The 21,573-nt window shown below is 38.9% G+C and overlaps 1 protein-coding gene across 2 annotated transcripts in view; it reads left to right on the forward strand.

The window, feature by feature from the left end:
• The window catches only part of plcb1l (phospholipase C beta 1-like), a 100,319-nt gene that overhangs the window by 71,218 nt on the left and 7,528 nt on the right, over positions 1 to 21,573 (forward strand). Inside the window, exons 10-32 of one of the 2 annotated variants that reach the window (XM_068341743.1) lie at positions 371 to 517; positions 1,983 to 2,140; positions 4,061 to 4,143; positions 4,396 to 4,480; positions 8,085 to 8,259; positions 9,327 to 9,413; positions 9,724 to 9,794; positions 10,255 to 10,351; positions 10,613 to 10,697; positions 10,818 to 10,942; positions 11,164 to 11,318; positions 11,418 to 11,582; positions 11,686 to 11,785; positions 12,018 to 12,122; positions 12,247 to 12,362; positions 14,405 to 14,543; positions 14,923 to 14,976; positions 15,536 to 15,755; positions 16,650 to 16,818; positions 17,427 to 17,503; positions 17,633 to 17,722; positions 17,847 to 17,904; positions 18,088 to 18,174. In XM_068341743.1, the coding sequence (XP_068197844.1) occupies positions 371 to 517; positions 1,983 to 2,140; positions 4,061 to 4,143; positions 4,396 to 4,480; positions 8,085 to 8,259; positions 9,327 to 9,413; positions 9,724 to 9,794; positions 10,255 to 10,351; positions 10,613 to 10,697; positions 10,818 to 10,942; positions 11,164 to 11,318; positions 11,418 to 11,582; positions 11,686 to 11,785; positions 12,018 to 12,122; positions 12,247 to 12,362; positions 14,405 to 14,543; positions 14,923 to 14,976; positions 15,536 to 15,755; positions 16,650 to 16,818; positions 17,427 to 17,503; positions 17,633 to 17,722; positions 17,847 to 17,904; positions 18,088 to 18,174 (2,648 nt within the window). Of the gene's footprint in view, positions 1 to 370; positions 518 to 1,982; positions 2,141 to 4,060; positions 4,144 to 4,395; positions 4,481 to 8,084; positions 8,260 to 9,326; positions 9,414 to 9,723; positions 9,795 to 10,254; positions 10,352 to 10,612; positions 10,698 to 10,817; positions 10,943 to 11,163; positions 11,319 to 11,417; positions 11,583 to 11,685; positions 11,786 to 12,017; positions 12,123 to 12,246; positions 12,363 to 14,404; positions 14,544 to 14,922; positions 14,977 to 15,535; positions 15,756 to 16,649; positions 16,819 to 17,426; positions 17,504 to 17,632; positions 17,723 to 17,846; positions 17,905 to 18,087; positions 18,175 to 21,573 lie in introns of those variants that run through there. The other variant, XM_068341744.1, reaches the window with a different exon arrangement.

The raw sequence follows: 21,573 nt of genomic DNA on the forward strand, positions 1-21,573 counted from the left end.
GCGAATTGTCTGTGACTCTTTGCCCAAAGCGCATTCATTCCAATTAAGGCTTGATTATTATTATGATTGATTATTATTATTAGAAACAAGTGAGTGGCTCCAGCAGCAGGATACATGTGGGATCAATCCAAAATAAGCTACAGCGACAGTTTGTTTGTTGAAAGGACATATGCGCTAGTGTGTCTAACAGATTCAAGACAAATAGAATAACAAAATAAGATGCTGCATCAGATTTTACATACAGTAACAGTTTATTGTCTGTTGTTGGTAATGAATTTTTCACGGGAATGGGTGACATTTAGAAAAAAAATTGACCATGACAAGCAAGTGATGATAATGATAATAACAATAATATGTTGTGTCTGTGCAGGCCAGATCTCGGTGGAAGGCTTTGCCAGGTATCTGAGCGGGGAAGAGAACAGCATCATCCCTCCTGAGAAATTGGATCAGAGTGAAGACATGACCTTTCCCCTCTCCCACTATTTCATCAACTCTTCACACAATACATACCTCACAGGTACACACACATTCATCATGGCTGAAGTCTGCAATGTATGTAAATTTCATGCCTCTCTCTCTCTCTGTGTCTGGTTCCTGCACACATCTACTGCTCAACTCGATATTACTTCTGACTGATTGCAAATGCACATCCTGTATTATTCTACACATGAACAGATCACTTGTTCATTTAGGAACACAATTATGGCTGCACAGGTGAATACCCCCAGCTTTATACCTCGCAGGTCAGTCAATCAAATGCATCGGTGCATACAAGGGCCCCAATCCTGTGTTACCTCTCAAGAGGTTATCAAATCAAGTTATTTCATGAGACTCATTTCATTGATATTCATGAGTTAAATATTTCTTTAGGCTGGTAGTCACAGTAACTGGCTCCTGGCAGTGCACAAGCATGACAGCCACAATACAGGCCATTTTCTCTTTAATGGTTATTAGAATTCATCTATTCAAATATATTCCGGAGGGAACCAAAAGCATTGAATCTTTCGAGTGGATCAAATTTCTCCAACTCTGGAAATAAATAAATAAATCAAATTTCTGTAATGGGCCAGGTTCAGGAAGAAATTAGAAAAACAAATAAAAGTCCTTTAGTCTCATCTCATGATGAGTTTGCCTTTGTGCATTTTAACACTTTGTGATCTCATAAGAGGCAACAGAAAGTGAGAGAGAGTGCTCAAAATATTTCTGCTTTATCAGTTTTTAGACAACACTTAATAATCATTGTTGTATGAAATGAGTAGAATGTCCTAAGAACTCTGTTTGAGAAACATCACTTAATGCTTTAGAGGCAGGATATAGACATGTATATATATATAGACATATGTATATATATATATATATATATATATATATATATATATATATATATATATATATATATATATATATATATATATATATATACACATGTCTATATATGTGTACGTGTGCATGTGTGTGTGTGCATTGAAGACACTTGAGATAATTAGACAGACAGAGGTTTGCACAACTTATTCATTCACGTTGATGTATTTCCATCCTGTTCGACTGGAAAATTAAAGTAATGTTTAATGCAGTGTGTGACACATGAACTCATTTAGCAAAGAAAGTGTTTCCCTAATGGGTTTGGTTATGGATGTCGAGAAAAGATGTGCGAGCAAGTGTGAGAGGGGAGAAAAGAAGAAATGAATGATGCCACTTAAAATGAGGACACAGATCTGCCTCACTATCAGTTCCCGCCATGTTACAGGAAAGCATGCTGCTAAAGTGAAGAGATAATTGCTCCGCTAATGGTGACAGGGTGATGAGATTTGCCTGCTTCAGATAACAGCATTTGTATTGTTTTTACTGCACGCCAGCGACTAATGTAGTAAATGAGCTCTTGAAATGAGGGAGAAATAGCATTTGTAGATATCCGGCTTCTGTGGCATTCATCTGAACCGTTACCTGAAGTGATGTTTGTGTTTATTTGCTGGTGCCTGCAGCGGGCCAGCTTGCAGGGAACTCTTCAGTGGAGATGTACAAGCAGGTTCTCCTGTCAGGGTGCCGCTGCATTGAACTGGACTGCTGGAAAGGTCGCACCACAGAAGAAGAGCCCGTCATTACTCACGGCTTCACCATGACAACTGAAATCTCCTTCAAGGTAATGCAAGGAGAGCAGAGTGATAGCAAGATAAACAAGGTGTTGTATGAGGGAACTGAGCAGACTGCAGGCAGAGACAGATTGGTATCTACAGTATATACTTTGATGCCTGCAGACACAGAAAGGGGCCAGATGTCCCACTTTACATGTTATACATCCCATCCATTCATTGCATCATATTCTTACAGGTATTGGATTAACCCAACAAACAGAGCCTTTTGTGCTCTAGTTTTTATTCTTGGATATATTCAAAAATGTAATAAATACAATAAGAGTCAAAGTAGCTTATATTTATTTTTGCCTTCATTTTCTTTTAATTTGATCTAAATATCCTAAAAAGTACACATAAATAAAAATTTCAACCATCATCTGTTTCCTAGCTCTGGGGAATCCTTGATGCTTTTAATGTGAAAAAGTGTCCGTAAAAACTGGGCTTTTTGCTTTAGCAGTAATTTACATTAAACACAAAGTAAAGAGAACAATCAGTAAATTACATGAGATAGCAGGATTACATGTATCCAGAATATTTTTTGCTTAATCTCTCCTGCTTATGTAGGCATTCTGGTCCACGAACAGGAATGAGGGACTTTGCCACTACCATTAAACTCCGCTGGAGACGTAAGAAGTTAATTTAAATACAGTGAATACAGAAAACATGCTGACCGACAGTCGTTTCAAAAATGGGATTATAGATTGAATGAGCAAGCAATAAAATACAATGATAAAAAAAAACAAACACAGTTGAATGCAGAGTTAAGCAAAATAAATGAAAGTAGTGAGGAAAACGAGAAGAGAAAAACAAAAAGAGAAACAGGCATGCAGCAGATGGCAAGCTGTAAGAGATGGGATGGCACTGAATGGCTTTAAAATGAAGCACTGAGGGGGCTTTAAATTAAGTTTAAGGAGACAAAGAGAAGATGATGCATTTATATGAGGAGGCGTGTGTTAAAGTTTAAAAGCTGGGTGGAAAAGGAAAGAGTAGGGTGTGTTGATTCATAAAAGGATTTAAATCAAATGAGAGTACTGAAAGATGTCAAACAAGCTTAATAAAATTTGAATGTAATAAAGACGAGATGAGTGGGGAAAGAGGATGCTGGATGTCTACAAATGGACAGAGCTGAGTGACAAACAAAGGCCTGTCCTGGAGGACAACTGACACCCAGGCTTATGAGGGTGTAACTGACTCAGATGATCAGTGGTTTAGAAAGCCAGTGTCAGATGTTATTGTCTCCTACTTTGCGGCTGAGATCTCATTCCAGGAACTTGTCCTCTACTTGTGCAACATGAATCCCTGGGCTCACTCACTGCAGGATTTGATTTCATGATTTTAAGCAGAAAATGTATCATCTTGTTCAATCTGCTCACTTGCATGTCTATTTTTTGACTGATAAAAAGCATCTAATGCACACAGCCGCATAAATCTTCCAGCACCAGCAGTCCCAACACAACATTTTCTTAGACCTTTATTTTTCCAGGTAAAAAGAGAACCAGATCCCATTTAGAAATATTACCATCCAGTCAGATGGCATCTTGTGTTTGGAGCGAAGAGGAGTTTAATTTATTATTTCTACTGCAGAAAAATTGTCCTGCCATCTTATCATTCTTTCTTTCTCCTTCAGCTATCGATTTCAACAGGTTAGAGAATTTTCTCTGGGGAAGCTCTCAGAGATGCTAGGAAATGTAGTGAGGTTGTAAATGGATATGATTTCTGCTGCTGCAAGAGACGGAGAGGGTTTCCAAATGTTTTCTTATCCCAGCGGCTCTCCAGTAATTATTGCATAAACCAACAGTGACATTATTGTTTTAATGCACATTACATTACTTACAGACTAATAATACGGTGTCCCCTGGATGTGTGTGTTCAGCATCATTTATACAGTATTAATCTTAAATACTTTTCTTTTCTGTTTGTGTTTTCAGGAGGTGATCGAGGCTATAGCCGAGTGTGCCTTCAAGACCTCGCCCTTCCCTATCATCCTGTCTTTTGAGAACCATGTGGACTCGTAAGTCGTTCAAAAATCAGGGTTGGACTAAAACCTCACAGCGATTGCTATTTTATTGATAAGTGCATCAACAGCCTAGTCAGGCATTTTGTTCTACCTAACTCTGGTAGGACAGTTCCCATTCTTTACATCGTCCTTTAATGGCTTCACAAGAGTTTTTAGCAGAGACATGCAGTATATTGATATTGTGTGGATAAACCATGAAGGTATGTGTGTATCTGTATCTATTTTCTTGTGTGTGACTTGTACCAGACCGAAGCAGCAGGCTAAGATGGCAGAGTACTGCCGGTCAATATTTGGAGACGCATTACTGACGGAGCCTCTGGAGAAATATCTTGTGAGTATATAAGATGCTCAGATGCACAACTCTCACACACACGCACATATATACGTGCGTGGCCTCACACCCACATTCGCACTCTGTTGCTCTCTCGCTTTCTAACAAGCACGCTCAGATTTGTACGACATCGCCAGCAGCAAGGGATTCAGCAGATATTATCACACAGATGAGGGAGCTGGAGAATTGTCCTTGAACACTGCTGCCCAGCATGCCAACCATACAGATTTACATTCAGGAGACGGTTTACTGCACACACGTGTAATGCATAGCCTGTCATTTGTGCACATTTACTACTAGTTCTGTTTATCTCCTCGCTCAACCCTTCATCTTTCTCACGAACATCATCGTATCGACATGCCCTCTAGCACCTGGCAGGATGCGTTGTCACTGGGCTTTTTTTCTTCTTCTCCCTGTCACCCCAGGCACGTCTCTAAGTGGCCTCCTAGACTTTGTCTCTGTCTCCCTCCAATTTTCCTTCTCCTTTTCAATCAAAGGAATGCACATACCTGTGGCTATTTACGTGCTGTGGAAGCCAACTTTTAATGATTCATCCTGCAGTCATTTATATTCCCCTGCATCACCCCTCTTCTCGTGAATTAATTCAAATGACAGCCATTAAAAGGAAGTGTTTTAGGCTGTAATCTAAACGTGGCTTTTCTTGGCAGTGCTTTATCTGTCTCTCCTCTGTTACCATGGCGACCAGTCAAAAGCTTGCTTTGTCTCCTTGTGACCAAACTCTTCCCAAGACGTCTTTTTGTGTGGTGACGCAAGCACTTACGTGACGGAAAAGCAAAAAAAAAAAAAAAAATTACCTCTCAATCTCTCACACTCTGTGCCCTCGTGAAAAAAACACACCACATTCAGACTCCTGCAAACACACACATACACACACACACACACACACACACACACACACACACACACACACACACACACACACACACACACACACACACACACACACACAGACACACACACACACACACACACACACACATACAGTATACAAACAGTACTTCAACAGAGGACACACTCTTCCTTATATTATTGACAGGGAATGTCTTGTCCCTGCTGGTATAACCCTACAGAGAGACAGCTAAAGCTCCCAGCAGAACTTCTGAATGGATTTGACATTGAAGTATTATCAGTGAGATGCCTTTTGAATGGAACGGGAAAGGGAGGGAGACGGAGAGAGATATAAGGAGACAGACACCAAGGGAAAAGTTAGAGAGAGAGGGCGGTGGGTGCAGAAAGACAAAGTGCTGTTGAGGAATCAGATTTCTACCACGGAGCATGTAATAACTGGAAAAGGTGAATGCAATGACAACCACTCCCCTCTGGCTTGCAGACAGCAGTGTGTACGATGAAGTGAATGAGGTATCAGCTCCGTGCGTCCATAGGGGCCGGGACAGATAGGGTAATAAAACTCGATTGGTTCCAGCTGAACCTAAGGTTAGAATAAAGCAGATTATAGTTTTCATAGAAATCCAAACTTACCGTAAAAAAAACACTAATAGGAGGGACCGTTTCTTTTATTTGTTTTTGAGGCTTTTTTTTGTTTGTTACTGTTTTATTTAAACCGTTTCAAATATTTTGAATGGAGTTGCAGAAAAAATGTGAACTGTTTGGGGGGAAGAAAAACTGCTGAGTTTCTTTTGTTTGTTTTTTACTCCAAACAAAGCAGAATTGACAAAACAAGATGTGCTTGCATGCAACCGAAAGCAAGGAATATGGGAATACTGTGAGCAACAAACCAAACACAAGCTGGAAGAACGACCATAGCTCGCAGGCTAACAGACAACATCCTGTTAATTCATGATGATGCACCTTTGATTAAAGACCGCACCACCCTCACAATGATGTCACCTGATGTCTGTCACCTCCATACTAACCTCCTGCTGACATTCTTTCATAATACAAGTAAATAATCAGGAACATAAATAGACTTTGCTTCCTAAATGGATGGTCTTTTTTTTTTCTTTTAGGAATGACTTTGATTTGGGAGATATTTGTCCAAATTTCATTCAATGTAATAATTTTCCGTAAAGCAGACACCAATTTTTGATTTAGAAATAATTATTCATTAGAAGTGACAACAGGCCGATATAAAACATGCATTCATTCGTAAAAGGTATGCCTTCAAAGGGGTAGCTAGATTTACTTAAAATATCAAATCTAAATGATTTCACTTTGCACTAAATGACTAAATGACTCCAATGAGTTTTTTTATTTTATTTTATATATTATTGGTGAATTATTACAGCTAAAATGTGACTGCAGGAGTACCGTTTAAAACTGGTTCAACTGCTTTGTGCTCTGGTAGTTGGATTTATTTATTACTCAATTCACAGTTTACATAAAGCTGTAAAATAAAGTGTTATTTCTTTCTAAAAGGGATAGCAGAAATAAAAATTGGATTTAAATGGAAATACTGTACTTATGTAAATGAGTACTAGGACATACTTGGTACATGCAGAACTAGGGCAATGTATTTCGTTAAACTCCACTGCTTGTGAGATATCAAGGCGTCAAAGTGATAAGAAGCAGAGCAAATATTGCTAGACTCCCTTCTAGCTTTTTCTGCCTCACTTCGGTTCTCTGATCGCCCTCCTCTCTACCCCTTAGTACAACCGAACTCCACAATCTTTAGGGATTTGGAGAAACAACCTAATGGAATACATCCAGGTTAGATTTAATTTAATCAAATGGTTTCATTGCTGTGTTTGTGAGTGCAGGCAACATTATGTACCAGCTCCAAAACTGGTTCTATTTGGTTGGAACAGCTTCAGTGAAGCCAAGTCAAAGAAGATATCTAATCTTTATTTTATCACTTCCAACGACAACAGCAGCCAAGTGTAGAGAGACGTGTGTGCCGGCAGGAACACTGGGTTATTGGATGTGGAAAGTTTTGGCTGAAGTTTGGCGTATGAATCACTTTCTGTGATCTTGAAATGAGTCTAATAAACATTTTAAGAAATGTTTAAAAGAATCATTTAAAGTTTGTTTATATTCAGAGATGATAAGTTGTAAACTGCGTTGCTTTGAGTGTATTCAACATCACCGTTGACTTTCTCAATAATGCATTATTAATATACCTAAACACAGAGATCCAGAAGCAGTGTACCCCATAAATAAATCAGAGCTCTGCCTGCTCCTCGCCAGCTCGCTGAAGACAGGAAATGTTTGTGTGTTTAAAAAGTGTAAACTTTTCAGCTGTCACATCAACAGTTTGTATTGCTCGGTGCATGTCAGGGCTCATGGAACAGCTCAACTCTACACAATCGTCTAGAAGGAATTTTGTGTGGAATAAGATTTTATTTTAATAAATTTCTTTTTTTGAGCTACAGTAAACACTCTTCAACTTAATATCAATAAAAGTGTTACAATGGAACCACAGTTCGTCTAAAACATTTTGGAACATGATAATAGAATTTGCAGATCTTTTGTCTTCAGAGTTACTTTGTTCAGTCCCTCCTTGAACACATCCTACAGACAAGCAAAATTGTATTTTTCTTGCCTTCATCTATGACCGTGTTCCCATTTGTCGGTACAACCTCACTGTCTTGTCTTTTCCTTTTCTGTCTTCTTCCTCTCCTCCCAGCTGGAATCTGGTGTTCCGCTGCCCAGCCCGATGGAGCTGATGGGGAAGATTCTGGTGAAGAACAAGAAGAAACACCACAAAACAGATGGAAGCACCAAGAAGAAACTGTCGGAGCAGGTTTCCAACACCTACAGCGATTCCTCCAGCGTGTGTGAGCCCTCATCTCCGAGTGCAGGTACAACTCTAACACACACTTGCATCCTTCAGAAACATCCGTCACACTCGGAATGCTGAGTTATGTTTTGGATCTAAAATGTAGCCAAACCGTCTGGGTCTGCCTGCAATGTGGACCAACACCTTTATGCCTCCCAGAAACTGAATCGCTGGAGCAAAGCATTGCTGATGTTTATCATTCATCTTTTTTATGACCCTTTCCATCAGCTGGAGGAATTATTGGCTATTGCATACACTCCTTGTCAGGCCTATACACTGTTATTCCCTAGGGTGTTTCAAACATAAGCCAGTCATAACACCCAGCATGTGTGTGTGTGTGTTTGTATGTGTTTGCATGAGTCTGCATATACACTGTCTGGTGAACAATTAGGTATTTACAAAAATTTTATGTTTTCACAACTGTCCTTTGGTGTGAGGTTTCTGAGTCACATCTGCAGCGGGTCTGCTGGTAGTTCTTATTTCTTTATATTCATCTGTGCGTGCATTTAGCTCTTTTCTTTTCTTCATGTTGATTTACGCACTGTATGATTCCGCCATAAAGTAGAATAATCTTTGTAATTAGGGAGCCATAATTTTCATTGTAGCAGAACTGCAAATGTCGTCCTTACCAAGTCATACACTACCCCCTAGTGGAATAAAAAAAACAGCACACGCGTTAAAATAGTGAGGGGCAATATACGGTGTTGGTGGTCAAACAAAGAAGACAAACACTACTGTATATCATAAATATTTGTTTTACTGGATAGAGTGGAATTACATATTTTTGACATAAGTCATAATTATTTGACAACAGAGGAGGTTCAGTAATTCCAATCTGCACAGCTCACTGTCTAGAAAGTTCAATTATAATAAAAGTTTTGGTGCATTTATGAGTTAATATGAAAAAAATAATACAGTACTTGCTAAGGGGGAACAACTACACTATATGGAACAATGTGTTTGTTCACTTGTTTTTTGAAAGAGTTCAAACCTTTCTAGGGTATTCAGTTGCATTTTCTAATCATACTTTTACAGTGTTTTCACCCTGAAGTGTTACAAGGTTTGAGGGTTTTTTTCTTTTTCACACAGGCTCAACTAAAGAGGAAATGTCGGACCCGTCGCAGCCCTCTGAGGGCACTGAGCTCAGCCTGAGGCCACAGGCCAGGAAGTCAATCGGTGAGCCATACATCTGTTTGACCGCAAGACTGCAGTAGTTTATATCCTGAGCTGGTGTGACCTCACATTATGAAGGAAATGTTAAGTAGATCCGTCTTTATGTGGACACAGAGGATCGGTCACTGTGAGCTCCCTGAGTGCTTTGAGCTGGAATCTGTCAGTATAAACCTTAGATATCTGTCAAAAGGACATCCGCTGTCTCACCGGCGTGTTTAATGTTTCACCTAGACAGTATGAAAAACTCAATGAATTTACCTCCCTTTAAATTCATTCATTTTATCTACAACCGTGTTTATTTTTCATGTTTCAGGTGAGGTGGAGGCAGAAAGTGAAGATGAAGACGATGACGATGACGATTGTAAAAAGGGATCGATGGATGAAGTGTGTATACGGCAACAACACCGTTCAAAAGCTAGAATGTGGAAAATGAAATGAGAAAGGGCCTTTCCTCACTGAGTCTACAAAAAACATTCAGTCTTACCACCTCCTTTCCGTTTCAAGGGCCACTTCTCCAGATTACAATTCAAGTCAATTCTGAATGTTTTGAGAAATTATTTTTAACAAATTAAAAACAGCATCATAAAAGAAATCCAAACTCTAAAAAAGAAGCATAGCCTCCTTTTAGGTCTGTGTACTTTTGCATATTGCGTATCCCAGTGCTGCCCTCTATGGCATACTGTACTGTAAAACTCTGTAATGATACTTAATTTTATTTCTACTGTGCTTACCCAAAGTCCTGAATAGGAAGGACTTTTGAAAACTCTTGAAACATATTCGTCGTTGATTTCTAGCTTTTATACATTTCTCTCTGATATATGCCTGTATGTGTGTTCTTGCACAGGGTACAGCAGGCAGTGAGGCATTTGCAACAGAAGAAATGTCGAACCTGGTCATCTACATCCAACCAGTGAAGTTTAACAGCTTTGAGGCCTCTAAAAGTATGTAAGAACAATGAATGAGGCCATGTGGGCAATGTACTTACTTTTTACTCACAGTTCAACTTACAGATCCTCTGCAAACATGTATTAAGATGTCAGTAGAAATGTCTGACAGGAAAAGGCCTTATCATGACAGTGAAATTTCCAACGTGTCTTTTGCATTTCTGTGTAAGCAGAATCGCGATGAACTTGTTCATACAGCATTGACAAATGATGTCATGGATCGTTCCTGATAGTAATAGATCGCTGATCTGCCTACAGAGATCAATCGCAGCTACCAGATGTCGTCTTTTGTAGAGACCAAAGCTTTGGAACAACTGACTAAATCTCCAGTGGAGTTTGTAGAGTATCCTTCTCTAAGTTGTATTACTTAAGTTACATGATACTTACAAGGCCAGTAGAATCTGTTTCACTTAGGTTTTCTAATGCAGGCCAGGTAGCTTTGTCTTTAACCCATCTTGTTCAGATACAACAAACTACAGCTGAGCAGGATCTACCCGAAGGGCACGCGAGTGGATTCATCCAACTACAACCCTCAGCTCTTCTGGAACGCTGGCTGTCAGCTGGTGGCTCTTAACTTCCAAACAATAGGTAAGAGAGGTCAAAGGTGATGCTTTATTTGTATTTTTTAAACTCAAATAAATGCTTTTTACCCTTTCTACTTATGAAAAACACATGAGACAGTCCTTCTTTAGTGTTTCAAAGATCACCCCTATGTATTAAATGCCGGATTAATGGAAATAAAAAAGTTACGCTTGTCATTTCAAAGTTTTACCCACTTAAACTTTTTATTATCTGTCCTCACACCACAGACTTGTCCATGCAGCTCAACCTGGGCATGTATGAATACAATGGAAAATGTGGCTTCAGACTCAAGCCAGAGTTTATGAGGCGGCCAGACAAACAATTCGACCCTTTCACTGAGAGTACGGTGGATGGGATTGTTGCTAACACACTGTCTGTGAAGGTGTGTGTTGGTCTTCATAGCTCTGTGAAGCTGTGCCTCCATCTCTCTGAGTGTCATGAATACATTTTCTCTACCCTTGCTTTCTCCTCCATCTTCCAGATCATCTCAGGCCAATTCCTGTCTGATAAGAAAGTTGGCACGTATGTGGAGATCGACATGTTTGGTTTACCCGTGGACACGAAGAGGAAAGCGTTCAAGACCAAGACTTCCCAGGGCAACGCAATCAACCCTGTCTGGGAAGAAGAGGCCATCACCTTCAAGAAGGTCAGAATTAGACAAACATAATAATTTAAATAGTAAATCATCAGGTCCCTTAGATTATAATATCACCTATTTGGATGTAATAATGACTCCATTTTGTCCCCAGGTTGTTCTGCCCACGCTGGCTTCATTAAGGATAGCTGTGTTTGAAGAAGGAGGAAAGTTTATTGGTCATCGCATCATTCCTGTGTCAGCCATTCGTCCAGGTGACAACATTTTTTCTGTACAGATCTCATCATTAATTTGACGTCAAGCATCGGTAAAATGACTTCGACTTTTTTCAGAAACAGATTAAAAAGAAATGGTAGACCGAAAGAGGACAGAAAAACAATTCAATGCAATGTGCAGATTTGTTTTTACTTCGGATGCATTGTTGTGCCTGACTTTATTTTTTAACTGACGGACCCTCAATGTGATTCCCCTCCCCCATGCCTACAGGTTATCACTACATCAGTCTAAGGAATGAGAAGAACCAGTCCCTGAATATGCCGGCTCTGTTTGTGTATGTAGAAGTAAAGGATTATGTCCCAGACACATTTGCAGGTAAGTGATAGGCAAGCATTTTCAAACCAAATATAAAACATTTCCTCCAAAAAATCACCACAGGTTTACATTAAGTTCAGTTTTACAAAAATAAAAGCTGTTCTGTTTTCTTCCAATTGCTCAGATGTCATTGAAGCTTTGTCAAATCCAATCCGCTACGTCAACTTGATGGAGCAGAGAGCCAATCAGTTGGCTGCCCTCACTTTGGAGGAAGGAGGAGAGGAGGAGGGAGACAAAGAGGTGTGTGTCTATAGGATTGATTTATCATCTAGATACAGGAGATGTGTTCATGTGAGGGAAGCCACTTGTCCTGTTGTCAATAACATATGTTTTGTACTTTTCCAAGAGTATCTGAGTGAGGGTGAGAAGCTGCAGAGACATAAAACAGCATGAACAGGTTTTTAATATCAACACAAAGTACATTAAAAACTGCAACCATCTCCCAGCACCCCTGTATTGAAAGGAGGGATTATGAACAGTATTTTCTGTCCAGAACAGATCCTGGCAGAGGATTTGGGCCATTTATTCATCCTCAGTCAGTAATGATAGAGTATCTGTAGCAGCACTGTCTCTGGACTGTATCGGCCCTTTTGAGGAAATGAACCTGCAGCCGTTGAAATATGGTTCAGATTCTTTGTGCTTTTAGTTGGCTGACTCTTGGAGTACAACTCAAGTTAGAAAATTTAAAACTGCACTTCAGATTAGTTTCTTAAATTAACCTCCTGAAATAACACAAGAACCGATGAGTCTGATATGGTGACTCCAGCCAGTCTCCCTTCCAACTCAATGGTTTAATGAGATTGACGTACCAAATAAAATAAATATTACATGACTGAAAATCAAATGTCCCTGTTAGACACAACAATATAAATGATGCATAACAGTTCCTTTAAATCATAATTCCATGAGATTCTTTCCACGTACTGATCCTTTTGACATCTGCAATGTCCCTAGAGAGATTTTGTCCACTAAGACAACGTTGAATGTGCTTTAAGACATCAAGAATTACACCCTTGAACGTGGTTTTACGCTGTTCCACTGATGGACACTTGATGGCAGTAATACACCAAGATGTGGAACAACACTCCACCAAAAGCGAGGAAAAGAATCGTAACAAGCAAACATTCATCCAAGAATACAGTTATACATTGAAAAAAAAATCTTTGAGTAAATTAGTTGTTAGTACACACAAAATGAATAGGAAATTTAATTTAAGTACATGCTTTACTCTAAACAATCAAGCAGCTCAGAAATAGCAGCTTAGATGATGGGACCAAATGTTTTGTTCCAAATGATATATGAAGGAAAAAGACTGTGGTGTAAGCATCTCAAATTATTCAAGAACAACAACGACAAAAACAAAAATACAGCAACAACAACAACCACAGTAGAAAACAGTAGAAGAGTAGAATGGTACATCTTTGATGTTACATTTAAGATTAAGTTGCAGAGATCCTTTCTTAATGTGAGTGATTTTAGATGTATTTGACATTGAGTTCCGACTGTCGAGGTTTATTGTAGGCACAACTCAACAGGCAGCAGACGAGTAAGGCAGGAACCAAGGTTATGAGAATATGAGACTGGAAAGGGCTGGAGGACTTTTTTTTTATCTGATTTGCCAACTGATGCAATTACCCTGGAGGATGGCTGACTGAGAGCTGCTTAATGCTGTGACCATGGTAACAGTCACCAAAAATGATTGGGCATGGAAAGGCATTCTTCAGGGCGATGAGACGGATGTGAACGGAAAAGATCTGTCTTGTGAGGCTGGAACTGAGATGATTTAAAACTGCATTAACATTATAGAGATTAGATTTTACAATCAGAGGAGCCAAGTGGGAAATTAACATCTGCTGAGCCTTCTCACAAGAGGCAATGTTGAGAGTGGGTCATCACAGCTATGTCTACAAACTATCGTGCAGGACACAGGTACAGGAAGAGGCTTGTGAAGATGAGTAACACCACCAGAGGATGTCTTGTGTGGATTTCCTTCAAAATTACATTTTTTTTTAAAAGCAAGATATTCTGTGGAACTTCTACCAAAACTAGAATAAAGGGAAAGAAAATGGATTAGAAATGTGTGTGTGAGAGAGATTATGTAAGATTCGATTGTGTATTTCATTTCTGTAAAAATCTGTATTACAATTGGCTACGACCAACATGATGTGATGAGATATATGTGATAGATTCTCAAAAGCTTGATCACAATGTAAAATCCAGGGCGTTTATATGTTGGGTCAACTGCACTAATCGGAATGTTGGGTCTTTCTTGTGACGAACAGGTGGAGGCAGGAAGTGATACCCCCTTAGAATCGAAGCTGGATCCGAGGGTGACACTACTCGCAGAGAACGGACTGAGCCACACGCCCATCATCGCTCCGAAACCACCTGCACTGGCTGGCCACCAGCCCCAGTCCGCTGGTACTGTACAGATGTTAACTATCCAAGCAATCAATCAATCCTCTGGACTAATAATCCTCTCTGCCGATGTCGAAGTGACAGCAGTTGATCGTTATTGAATGGATGAACCTGAAAATATTTAAATCTGTTCTTAATATTCTAAAAATTATTGGATATCCTTATCTTCTGTTGAACAGCTTGGATATAGACTTTTTCTTTTGAGTGATTAACAAGGATCTGATATTTATTTACTGCAAACATAATAAAAGTCCCAGGATATATACAGTATCTATATCACATGTTTTTATATTCGATCATGTTGCTCTAAATGATAAAATGATAAAAAGATCCAGAATAAAATTTACTGACTAATCAACCTGTGAACTGTTTATGTGACCAGGCTCATTGAAACCATCTGTGAAGACTGAAGACATCATTCAGAGCGTCCTCACTGGTAGGTTTACACTTCCTGGACGTTTACTGACTTTAGTTTAATAACCCAGACTCATTATTTTGTTTGTTACCTATGTGATAATTACGAGATAGACTTATAGCATGACCCTGTGAAAAATACAGTGTAAGACATTGAACTATTATTATAAGTCCACTTTAAAAACTTGATAATTATTCTATATTAAAATTATCTTGATGTCTCATTAAATTAAAAGTGTTGAAATAAATTATAGTAGAGTATATACTTTTTCTCTATCATGAACTTTTAATTACCATAGTTTTGATGCATTAAGTATGATGTGTTGTAATGTGGTGTTTATGACATTTATTTATTTATTTAATATTTTCATCACTCAACTAAAGTAATAAACAACACAAGTGATGATCTTGTACTGTACATAATTTCTATCCAGAATACTTTGACAAAGTTGAATTGGTTTTAAGACATCTCTAGCCGGTGACCCCCACCTGTTTCTGTCTTTTTTTTTCGGCCTTCCTTTTAATTTTTAATTAATTTTTTTTAAAAATTTTATATACTTATTATGATCCCCCTGCATTAGAATTAGAGGCTCAGACACTGGAGGAGTTGAAGCAACAGAAGGGTTTTGTTCGAGAGCAGAGGAGGCAGTACAAGGAGATGAAGGACCTGGTTCGGAAACACCATCGCAAAACCAGCGAACTGATCAAGGAGCACACAGCTCGCATGTCTGAGCTCCAGAGCCAACATCAGCGGAGGCGCTCCACTCTGCAAAAAAGCCACAAACGAGATGGTAAGAAAAGGTAGGTACACATCCTTTTTCTTCATTATTGCCTTCTTCTCCTCTTTGCTTTGAATCTTTTCCTTCTGCCAAAGCAGTTAAGGAATCAAATCAAAGAGGCTTTTGGAAAACAGCAGGTGTTGGCCAATACTGAAACCAAAGAGGTGAATGTAATGAATGAAGCTGATGAATCTGCAGGAACAGGGTGGTGAGGTGGAAGGACAGGTGTGACAGCAACACATCTCTATTGAAGCTGCAAACAGAATCAGAAAGATGGTAGGCTAATAATTAAGATGCAAATGATGCTCCTTTAAATTCTTACTAAAATCCACTGTTGTACATCATACTGCTCCAAAACAGTCACTATAAGAAGACAAAGATGGAAGTCTTTATGTAAAATAAAAATAAGTCAGCCAGGTTTCCCACAAGCCTCAGGGACTCTTGTTGGGCCTTCGGGAGTCAGGTTTTTGCAGGCAGCAAGGATTCCAGTTCACTCAGCCAGCATGGCCCACAGAGGACCGCTGTGTAAGACAGATAACCCATTTCAACCACATTGCTTAAAGACACAAGCTAAGTGTTCTCCCTATAATGACAATGTTCTTAAGACCATTTCATGTAAAGTGTGTATTTGATGCCCAGTAGAAATGCTGTTTAAAAGGCACAGGGTATTAGTTTTCCAATAGACACTTTATTTTCTATAAAGACTCCTACTGTATGGGTAAATTCATAATGTCTAGAAGCAGATTCAAAAGCTGTGGTAACAAGTTATAAGTTGTCTTAAGTCACAAAACACAGTTTATCATTGTAGAGTACTGTACTTAAGTAAGTGTCTGGTGCTTCTATGGTCACTATCGTAACACTGACTAAATGGCATATACATTTTGTGTGTTTGTGTATGTGGATTTCACGTATGCAGCCGGTCTGACCACTCTCTGTCGAGCCTGGACCAGGAGCTGAGCGATCTGGATCAGGAGTGCAGCCAGAGGCTGGCAGAGCTAAAGGAGCAGCAGCAGCAGCAGCTCCTCACACTTCGCCAGGAGCAATACTACAGCGAAAAGTACCAGAAACGAGAACACATCAAACAGGTATTCGCAAATACCTGCTGGCTTTTGAGGAAATAGTGATAATGGTTTTTTTTTAATAATTTGAACCATCCTCCACTTTAAAACGAAGCCTTACTGCTGAACTTGAGTGACAGATTGGCTACAACCTGACACATTTCCACAGTTTTCTCATGTGTACTTTTTATAGTTTATAGTACACATGAGTGTACTATAAGTCAGTGTTGCTCTCATGCAAATGCAAATAAACAGTGAGGGGAACAGACGCACACTGAGTAACTTGCTTGACTTGTGCTGAACTGGAGAAAACACTGACTGTCTCCTGCTGGACCAGAGAAGCTCACACATACTAATGAATCAGACAGATGAAGAAGTGAATGCTGTTATAATCTCATCAGCCATGATTATTCTACCTGTGCAATGTTCTGTTGTGTAGTGTGGGAAATGAAATAGCTTTTGCTCTAGTGCACCAGCACAGCCGGAGGTGGTAAAAAGGTTCACTAAGGCAAGGGACAACAGCCATAATGGAGACGTGCTGTTTCCACACACTATAATTTAAGTACGATAAAGGATTTACTATGGCTAAAATTATTTACTAATTATTAATATTATCTTTTTGTCTCTCTCTATAGCTGGTTGAGAAACTGACCACAATATCAGAAGAGTGCCAGAACACCCAGATGAAAAAGCTCAGAGACATTTGTGAGAAGTAAGGCTGCATTCTGCATACACTAGAAAAACATAACCACAAAAACCCAAAAAGATCCTCCCTTTTTATTGTTATTTTATTATTTTATTTATTTATTTATGTATGTTATCTCTATGTTGCAACTTATAGAGAGAAGAAGGATCTCAAGAAGAAAATGGACAAAAAACGTCAAGAGAAGATCAATGAAGTTAAATCCAAAGACAAGAATGTGACAGAAGAGTAAATATCTTATTTTGAACAGTGAAAATTGTAAACATGTTCTATATGAATGACCACAAGATGTCACTAAAAACCTAAAGCTCTGTTTGTTACTCATTGACTGTCAATAAAATTTTCTTCACAGAGAGAAACTGGAGATCAACAAATCATTCGTCAATGAGGTGGTGCAGTACATCAAACGGGTAAGACAGGATATAGCTGTGTGACAGATGATCATATCCAGTGATCTTTGTTGTTTAATATAGCATGTCACTGAATATTGTCCCTGACTCAAATTATCCCTGACTTTAATGATACACCATTGCCTGTAGCATAGTTGTGTGTATATTCCCTTATAGTTTCTATATTTGTGTGTATGTGTGCAGCTGGAGGAGGCACAGAGCAAAAGACAGGAAAGACTACAAGAGAAACACAAAGATATACGGCAGCAAATTTTGGATGAAAGGCCAAAGGTGAGACGATTATCAAGAAAAAGTCAAATGAAACTCAAATGTGAATGGACTTTTGATTTGCATATTTTTCTTAAAAATATACCCATTCCATGCTCATCCTTTTTTTTTTTTCTTTTTAACCTTTTTGCTTTGACATAACCCACTTTACTGAAAGTCTAAATGTAGCTCAAACACAGAACTTGGGTCTGTGTTGTTCTGTGGATTGATAATGCAGCTTTATAAACTGCAAGTGTCATATGTACCACAAGAGGGCGATCTAAACTAGTTTCAGTGTGATATGCCTATTTACTATAGTACAAAAAATAATGGGGGTTTTCACACCTTTTGAGCATTTCGCTCCCTGATTGAAAACCAACATCAACACATAATGTATGTATTTCCTGTCGTTGTCTACACAGTATCACTTTGAATTTTTTGTTATGTGTTAAATATTTGCTTCCATACTTGATAATTCATCGGAGTCAGGATGCAACTGCATGATGTCACTGCACTGAGTTGTGCCACTCCCAACACATCACTGTCACTGTCATTTTAGGATGATAGCGCATCTGTGGAGAATGGAGACTGTTATTGCACCCCCATGTTCAGTATTCATACAGCATCTGTGTGGCAGCATTAATATGCAAGCTTTTATACACCTGGGCTGCTGACTGAGTCTGCATTGCATCTCTGTGATGGCTGGCATCTGCCAAGTGTTACTACAATGCAGAACAGTTCATTAATTATTTTCATGAAAATATTTTATGAATGTTTACTGTGAAATTAGGTGCAGTCTGCATAGCACAGTTAACAACGTAACAGTGATAAAAGAGATTAGCTGGAGTGTTCTGTAAGGATTCGTCCTTGAGAAACATTCAAGATACCAACCACTGAGTAAAAGGAAAATCAACAAGATAGATTTAGAGGGTTATCTACACAGCCTGGTGGGGGGGGGGGGGGGCACCAAACTCAACGTTTGGTGAAATCATATGGTAAATGATAAACAGTAGAACCCACTGCTATATTAAGTAGAGACAGCAGATATTTTCCACAAACACAAATCAAAGCTGGTACAACAAAATATGGACTATTTTTGTGCCAGGTGGTAAGAGACACAATTTTGCATCACACTTTAGAGCCCATCAGGAACCATAGATGTCTCAACATTTGCAGTATGACATCATGATACTAATTATGGCCATGATCATAACAAAACTTATATCATGGTAGTTGTGGTGCATCCTCCAAAGACAATTACAGCTTTTTTTTCCTGATGTATTTTTCTCTTCTGTTTCATATTTTGAAATGACTTTATAATCTAATGCAATGGAGACCATATTACAGGATGCTACCAGTAAGATTATTTCTGCTCGTCAAGTAGGATCTCTGATGGGATCATGTTTGCTCTCATGTTTCCAAATGAAAAACATCTCCCTTATTTAGTCAGAGGGAATTGCTTTTCTTTAAAGAGGAGAATAAATCAGCTGTGCTGTGTTGACTGTTAGACCACCCACTCTCAAAGTGTCAGGTCCTTGTTCTTTGGACACTAGTCAGACTCAGTATAGGAGATGCCATGTAAATGTCTCAGATTATAATTGTGCTCTTTTTGTTGCTATCCTGTGGTGACATTTTTATTTGTTGCCACAGAATTATTTTCAAGAACATCAGAAGCACACCAGCACCAAAAAAAACAACCAGTTTTTACCAGTTTTCATTTCCTTCAGATTGGTAACTCATTATCCATCACCTAACCCCGCTGTCACAGTCAGTTCTCAAAATCAACATCTGCACTGTAGCAAATTAAATCCGCCTGAAGGAGGCTATTACACAGAAATCAACCATCTCTGCAATATCAGATCTAATGTAACAACAGTTATGTGTGAGCAAATATGCGAGATGTCAGAGGACACATCTCTGGAGACAGCGCAGAATGTCCTGGATTCGTTAAGGATACATATTTGTTTGAGATTAGGCAGTTGTGTGACAAAGCAAGAGCAACCTGTTCTAAAATAAAAACAGGAGAAGGCAAACACTCTGTAACCGCTGAGACAACACTTGTGTCTGAATATAGAGGCTATGACCATACTGATCAAGTTCTGTCAGTTTTTTTTACATTTTACAAATCGGTGATGTATTGTAATTGTCAGTGTTTGTGTGTTCGTCCGTTATTCCGTCCGTCTGTCCGTCAGTTAGTCCACCAAATATCTTCCCAACCGTCGCAGATAGAAAGATGAAACAAAAAACACATTACTCAAGCGGCAAAGGGGATGAAAATGAGATGATGACCTTTACCTTGAGAAAACTAATCAAAAGTCAAATTTTAACTTCTGTACACTCAGGAACTGGACAAGATGGAAAGACGAGGGAGGCCAGTGTGAGTAAGACCGTAGATCAAAGCTAGTGCTTTGATCTACGATAGTAGGTCAGAGCTCTTGCTTGGATCTTTGACCTATGCAAGTAGGTCAGGGTAAAGTTTTTAATTCAGGGTTGTCGTGGGATGTTGCCGTCTGTGACTGCCTTGGTTCTAGTTTTATCTGGTTTTGTCTTCATGTTTATTTGTTTTAGTTTGACTCGTATTCTTCCCCAGTTGCCATTTTCTTTTGAAAGCACCTGATCAGACACAAATAGCCAGGGGTTATCATTTCAAATAATTTACAACTTAGTTGTCACTAGTACAACTACTAGTCACTATCATACTCAGTGGTAGTAGATCGTCAGTGTAATAAAACTGCTTGATAGTTCGATGGTTACTGACTTGTAGAGTCAGCTAACTTGATGCCACTTCTTTACATGCTTATATTACAGACAGACAGTTTGACAGAACTGGTTACATAACAAGTGTCTTTTCCAGCTCTGTCTAATTGCATGTGGAAATACCCTGAAGGAAAATACTGAAGCCAAAAAGTCTCCGTGTGAGCAGATCTGATGGCATAGTTATGCATGTGATGAATATCAGGCATTGTAAAGCATTTGGCTCTCAATTAATGCTTCTCTGTGAGTGTAGTCCATTCACCATGGTCAAAAGTGAGCAAAACTAGATGTGAGACATTGTTGAGTTAGCCCACAGATTCCTTTTACTGTTGATTGTCCTTGCATGACAACAGCGGACAGACACACAAACATAGAAAGCAAAAAAAAACTAAGGGACAGGAAATGGCCAAATTCTCACTGTCACACATTTCCATTTAATTACTCACACCTCATGTCGAACACGATGGACGTTTTAGCAATTATCGAAATATTAAAAACCAACATGTGCTTTTGACACTGAATGATACAACCGAATGTTACCATTTTTCTTTTAGCTAAATCTGGCATGTTGAATGTCATTTTGTTTCATTAGCATGTTTTGACTGTTGAAAATGAGTAAGTTAATAATGAACCAAAATCTACAAATTCTCCACTCACTGCTTCAAGAGC

This window comes from Antennarius striatus, chromosome 19, assembly GCF_040054535.1.
Source record: "Antennarius striatus isolate MH-2024 chromosome 19, ASM4005453v1, whole genome shotgun sequence".
NCBI classification, from domain to species: Eukaryota; Metazoa; Chordata; class Actinopteri; order Lophiiformes; family Antennariidae; genus Antennarius; species Antennarius striatus.